This window comes from Bison bison, unplaced genomic scaffold (genome assembly GCF_000754665.1).
Source record: "Bison bison bison isolate TAMUID 2011002044 unplaced genomic scaffold, Bison_UMD1.0 scf7180017864180, whole genome shotgun sequence".
NCBI lineage: Eukaryota > Metazoa > Chordata > Mammalia > Artiodactyla > Bovidae > Bison > Bison bison.
The window spans coordinates 9,388,717-9,395,233 of NW_011494752.1; the positions used below are offsets into that span (position 1 = coordinate 9,388,717).

Below are 6,517 nucleotides of genomic sequence, written 5' to 3' on the forward strand. Positions count from 1 at the left end.
GGCTTCCAAGGTCAGATACAGCAAAAACCACCTTTCTACTTGGCATTCAGCCTTCCAGGAGACCCCTGCCTGGGTGTGCCAGGGTCAGGGTCCCTCTCCTGTGTACATGGTGTGATGAGGGAGGGAAGAAAACTGGACCAAGGTCAAGAAGCCTGAGTTCAGCTCTTGGCCCTGTTGCGGTGACTCTGGACAGCCTCTTTTACTCTTAGGACTCAATTTTCTCATCTATAAATGGGGTCTGGGGTAGTCTGGAAGGTCTCTTGGGGCCATTTCAGCCCTGGTGGTTTGGACTCTGATCCGAGTTGGTTGATGAGCACAAGATGTGCCGGTTGCACCAGTTCCATCTCACTCCATCTCTGACTGAAAACCATGCCCGGGTGTCCACTCCATGTCAGACCTAGACTGGGCAGTGCTGGGCCTAGGCCTGCCTGCTGGACGCTCACAGTCTGGCAGGGAGCCAGGCCTGGCAGGTGAACCACCTATCCGGGGGAGGGGGCTCCCCACATCCCGCCGTCCCACATACCCACGAGGAAGCTCCCGATCTCGTAGGCCCACCATTCGATGCACAGCATCAGCATGCTGGGGATAGCCAAGCGGAAGAAGGGGCCCCAGTCCTGCAGGCACTCCCAGGACCAGCCTAGGAGCAGAAGCCAGCTGGCTGAGCCCTCGTCCGCCTTGCAGCCCAGCCAGCCCACCCACCACCGGGGCCCACAGCTTTTGGCTCCACACAGCAAGCCCTCTTGCCTGGAAAATCCCATGGACGGAGGAGCCTGGTAGGCTGCAGTCCATGGGGTCGCTAAGAGTCGGACATGACTGAGTGACTTCACTTTCACTTTTCACTTTCACGCATTGGAGGAGGAAATGGCAACCCACTCCAGTGTTCTTGCCTAGAGAATCCCAGGGATGGAGGAGCCTGGTGGGCTGCTGTCTATGGGGTCGCACAGAGTAGGACACAACTGAAGCGACTTAGCAGCAGCAGCAGCAAGCCCAGGCACTTGGCACCAGGCAGGGTGGGGATGGGAGGAGGGTACCGGCTAACACCTCGGGCAGCACCCCTGGGTGGGAGCCTGGGCTGGCAGACAGCCTGGCCCTTCCTAGGCCCTGCCTCCTAGGATGAAATTTTAGCTCTTATCTCTGCCCCATCTCCCTGAAGGGCTGCTGGGAGGGTGGCACAACACCAAGGTGCCGGGAGGTTTCACAAGGCAGACAGGGTTGTACAGCCATGGGGGCCAGAGAGGGACCCACAGTCCACACAGCCAGCTTTCAGGGGCTAAAAGCTCAGCACCTAGGCCTAGGAGCAGGCTCGAGCCCACTTCTGTGATTTGTGGTGAATGACAAACTCTCTTGGCACCAGCTTCCTCCATGTAAATAAAAATGGAGTTAATGAGGAGTCGTGAAGCTTATCCGAGCAATGTGGGTGCACCCTGCTGCTGGCACCCAGCATTCTGTCCAAGTTGTCATTCAATCTCCAATAGGAGCCAGGAAGCTCCTGGCCCATCCCCAGCAGGGCTGTGCCCTGTGACACACTGGACTGGGAAACCGGGCCTCTAGGGGTGGAGTGCAGAGGCCAAGAGGCAGGTACAGAGATGGAGAGAGGGTGCAGAAATAGGGGGTGGGGAGGGGGTGGGGAGGGGGTGGGCCCTGAGGGATGTGGGGGCAGGCCTGGGGCAGGGCTCCTCCAAAAGGCTCCAGCTGGCACCCTGCCCATGAAATGAAGGCCCTGGGCTGGTGCTGGCGGCACCTCCTCAGCAACCCCCTCCCTGGGTGGGGGCCCCCTCCACACCTGCCCATGTCTCCAGATGCAGCTTCTTCAGCACGATGTAGAACAGGAGGAAGACAGCCTGCGAGAACTGGGAGACTGTGTTGGCGAATGCGGAGCCCCTGACAGAGGAGGGAAGGCTGGGCTGGAGCAAAGGCCGACTCCAGCCCTGGGGGCAAGGCGGGGACAGGCCTGCTTCATCCCCAGTTCCCCACGACCCCTCTGTGGCTGAACAGTGTGGACAGCCTCCACAATCCTTGTTGTGACGGGACTGGCTGCCCCCTCAGGGGTAGCCAGGGCTCCAGACCAGGCCACCACAGCCCCTGCCCACCTGATCCCCCAACCAGCCCCTGAACGCCTTACCCACCTGAACCCCCCAACACTTGACCCCTGCAACCAGGCCCTGCAGCCCCCTGCTCACCTGACCCCCTGGCCCAGCACAGAAACCAGGATATAGTTGGCCAGGCCGTTGACACAGTTGCCCACGATGCCGCTGAAGACTTGGGGCCAAACGATGCCCTGAAATAGGGGAAAACTGGCCTCACTGAGTGGGGGGACACCGGGGGGGCACAGGCTGGGGGCATGCAGCTCCCCACAGACCCGTGTGGAGGTCAGAACAGGGACCCCAGGCACTCCTCCCCTGCTGGGCAGCGCGGTACAGGGTAGAGGGCAGCTCCAGCTAGGGCCCTGTACCTGATTCTGTAAGTACTTGGCCTGCAGGCTGTAGAGAAAGTTTGCCTGTGTAAATAAACACACACAGACACAAGTAAGCAACACCTCCACATGGACAAGGACAGACGCTGCTGAGATGAGCGGGGGCCACTGCTTCACCAGAGCACGACCCGACCCACAGATATGCGCCGTGCTGGCCTGTGCCCCCGCCCTGCCTGAGGGGTGGTGCCGGGATGGGGCCAGCGGGCCGGGAGGGTGGACCTGAGAGGGGCTCCAGTGCTCCGGCAAGAACGAGAGGGACTGGGCCCCTGGCCGCCAACTGGGCCTGTTCACAGAAGGGCCACCAGAACCCACAGGTCGGGGCTACCCTAGGACCTGTGTCTCTGGCTGCCAGAGACAAGACTCTGGGTGGAGGGGCCTTGGGCAGAGGGAGTGGGGGTAGGGAGGGTGGAGGCCACCAGCAGCCTCTGCAGAGCAGGGTGAAGACCTCAGAGGAGTCCACGGAGGACAGAGGGGGCCTGCATGTGTGTGTGTGTCTTGGGGGCATTTCCCTGCGCTTCCTGCCCTGTCAAAGCCTGGCCCAGGCCTATGGCCCCTGCCCACCCTCCCTGCAGCCCTCCACCTCTCTTCAGGACTGCAGTCAGCAAGAGTGTGCCACTGGATTCAGGTACTGGCTCTGTGCCTCCTGTGAGCGGTGTGGCCTTAGGCCACTTACTTAACCTCTCTGTGCCTCGGTTTCCTCACCTAAAAAGGGGATAATACTGTGCGTGTGAATCCTTGCTATTTATGTATACATTTATACACAATGCTGATATTGCAAAAGTGCTTACAAAACAGCATTTGGCACATTTAAGAGTCCCAAGAGTTGAGTTAGCATCATGACTAAGACACGTGATGCTTCTCACCCCACAGGGAGTTATGTTCTGCAGCATCTTTGTCTGGGAGGGAGGGGTTTTGTTGATTTGATAAAGTGGCTACCATAGTGATAACTTGGAAGTTTCCCCTGACCCAGCCCCAGGGGCCCTGTTGGACAAGACACCTTCACTTGGTCTAAAGAGCCAAAGGTTTAGAGAAGAAAAACCAGACTTTTCAGGTGGTTTCCATGATACAGGAGAAATCTGGAGCCCCAAAGAAGTCATGGCACTAGGCTTCCAGATGGGAGGGTGTGGCTGGGGCTCCCTGACAGCCCTGGTGTCCCCTACGGGCTCACCCCAACCCTCTCCCTTCCCAGGCCCATCCTCAAGAGCTCTGTCACTGGTGCTGGGAGGATAGAGGAGGGCAGAGCAAAGGAGGATGGGGGGTGGGCAGAGTGAGGGAAAGCAGAGGGGGGCAGCGAGGGAAGACAGGGGGGCAGAGAGGGAAGACAGAGTGGGGCAGTGTGAGGGGGGATAGAGGGGGGCAGAGAGAGAAAGGTGGACTCCCCTGAGACAGCCTGCCACGTGGTGACACGTCCACTGAACCACAGCAAATCACACCGTGCAGCCATGAGTCCCGAGTGGACACGTGGACCACTGCTGCTGCTAAGTCACCTCAGTTGTGTCCGACTCTGTGCAACCCCATAGACGGCAGCCCACCAGGCTCCCCCGTCCCTGGGATTCTCCAGGCAAGAACACTGGAGTGGGTTGCCATTTCCTTCTCCAATGCATGAAAGTGAAAAGTGAAAGTGAAGTCGCTCAGTCGTGTCCGACTCTGAGCGACCCCATGGACTGCAGCCTACCAGGCTCCTCCATCCATGGGATTTTCCAGGCAAGAGTACTGGAGTCGGGTGCCATCGCTTTCTCCACATGGACCACTGGGTGGGGCTCAAATCTCAGAAACTTCTCTGTGTGGATGGACTGCTTACTTAGTATTCAATAAATTAATAGAGAAAGAACATTCAATAACAACTCTTAGACAACATTTGTTAAAGATTACAGTCCTAAACACAAAAGTAGAAGCCATTAAAAAGTTCAAATAAAATAAAGGCAAATGCTTCTATAATCCTGCAATGGGGTGACTGTTCTTAAGCTCATCAAAGACAGACATCATAAAGGATGGGATTTATGGATCTGTTATGCACACATTAAAAATTCTTTAAGAAAAAAGTATCAAAAAATTAGAAGGCAACTGAAAAACGTTTGTGACACATATGTCAAAGGAGTGAGATATTATTTAACAAGAGTTAAAATAATTAGAAAGAGATTAATCCACTAAAATAAGCAAAGGATGTGGGCAATTCACAGAAGGAAAACAAATGATCAAAGATATGAAAAAAACATTCAAATTCATTTGCAATAATGTGCATGTTACAATAACCTATGTCTAATTGGAGAAAACATTTTCATAATACTCTGTGCTGATGAGAATATTGTTCTTGAGGGTAGAATTGATACAAACCAGTAAAGAAAGCCACTAACAGAGCAACTCCAATTCCAATAAGGCATCATTACAGACATTCACAAAGATTTTTCTACAAGAATGTTGATCACAACCTAATTTATAAGAGTGACCACTGCAAACAACCTAAGTACCCAACACATGGGGACTAGTTAATAAGTTATGGCAAAGGGGGCGGATACTGTGGGGCCTTTGAAATGGGTATTATGGACAGTGATTTGAGCATATCTAGAGAAGGCAATGGCACCCCACTCCAGTACTCTTGCCTGGAAAATCCCATGGACAGAGGAGCCTGGTAGGCTGCCATCTATGGGGTCGCACAGAGTCGGACAAGACTGAAGCGACTTAGCAGCAGCAGCAGAGACTGACTAATGATATATTTGAAAGGGAAAAAGTGGGTTACAAAACAACATACACACACTGGCCCCATTTCACACTACAGGTGAGTCTCTATGTTTGGTAACACACACACTCATGAAGAGAAATAGCCCTGGAGAGAGAGATTAACCTGTCTTTTCTCTGGGATTATGGAAGATTTGAAATGTTTCTTCCCCAGGCTTTCCAGAATCTCTCCTGTAAATGGTTTTATAACCAGAAAAAGGTGTCGTGCTACTTTTTAAAAGTTCAATCTGCACCAACCACCGACCGCAATATGAAGTTTTCTCTGGCCCCTCTGGCCACCAGCATGAGGGCTGAGGGGCGCCTGGCCAGTAGGGGGTCAGGATCCAAGCTCCATAAGACAACTCACCGGCAGGCCTGGGATGTAGACCTGCACGTACTCCTGAGCCAGCCTGCAGGAGAAAGAACCAAGCTCTGAGCCGAGCAGCCTATGCCCTGGTTGTGGGGAAAGGTTTGGCAGACTTTACCTCGAAAACAAGACCCCCAGAGACATCTGGAACCTCGGTGGGGGTGGGGTGCCAGGAGGCGGGGCCCAAGAACCCAAGGACCCAAACACAGGGTCTCAGGGCTGGGGAACTTAAATTCGGGGAGATGTGAGGTTTGTAAGGGGGAAAACAAGGTTCCATCACGTTAAGAATTAACTACATGAAGTGCACATTAACAGGAAACAAGTGAGGTAAGGAAACATATCCTACATTAACAACACAGTGTGTAATTCCTCAGAAATGGGGTTCGGTCCTGTTCCCACTGTTTGTGATGTGGGGTGTGCACATGTCACTGCTTCCGAAGCCTCTGCGGGGCTCGGGCCCACGCTGGGACCAGACGAAAACAAATCCCATACAAATGCCTTTTCTCAATTAAAATGGGCTGCGGTCTGCCCCCTGCTGACCACAGCTGGAGCAGCATGCTGTGGGGGAGAGTCCCCAGACCAAGCCCCCATGGAACGGCTGGAGACCCAGAGAGGGCAGCACGGGCTGGGGTGGGCCTCCCAAGGTGACTTGGCCCTGCCCGCCCCGGCGCACCTGGACACAGCCGGGTCCTGCCTGCATAACAGCAGGATGAGCTGGGTGTTGAGGAAGAGCGCCCAGCAGGGCAGACAGCAAAGCAGCAGCACCAGCACGCCCCGCTGCAGGATGATGCCCACGTCCTTCTTGTTGGGGCTTCCGAAGCTCTGGAACACAGGGGTAACGCCCGCCCCGCGCCTGCCCTCCGCTGGCCGGCTGAGGGGGGCGGCGGGTGTGCTGGGCAGCCCTCCACCACTCCCCAATCCCACCCGGGGCTTCCTCTGAGGGGCTCAGCAGCGCAGAGGGA

At 55.3% G+C, this 6,517-nt stretch overlaps 1 protein-coding gene across 5 annotated transcripts in view; it reads right to left on the reverse strand.

The window, feature by feature from the left end:
• The window catches only part of SLC47A2 (solute carrier family 47 (multidrug and toxin extrusion), member 2), a 17,951-nt gene that overhangs the window by 9,467 nt on the left and 1,967 nt on the right, over positions 1-6,517 (reverse strand). For all 5 annotated transcript variants that reach the window (XM_010842923.1, XM_010842924.1, XM_010842927.1 and 2 more), the window contains exons 4-9: positions 6,229-6,377; positions 5,556-5,598; positions 2,453-2,497; positions 2,181-2,278; positions 1,784-1,881; positions 524-637 (exon numbers count right to left, since the gene is read on the reverse strand). In XM_010842923.1, the coding sequence (XP_010841225.1) occupies positions 524-637; positions 1,784-1,881; positions 2,181-2,278; positions 2,453-2,497; positions 5,556-5,598; positions 6,229-6,377 (547 nt within the window). The remainder of the gene's footprint in view (positions 1-523; positions 638-1,783; positions 1,882-2,180; positions 2,279-2,452; positions 2,498-5,555; positions 5,599-6,228; positions 6,378-6,517) is intronic.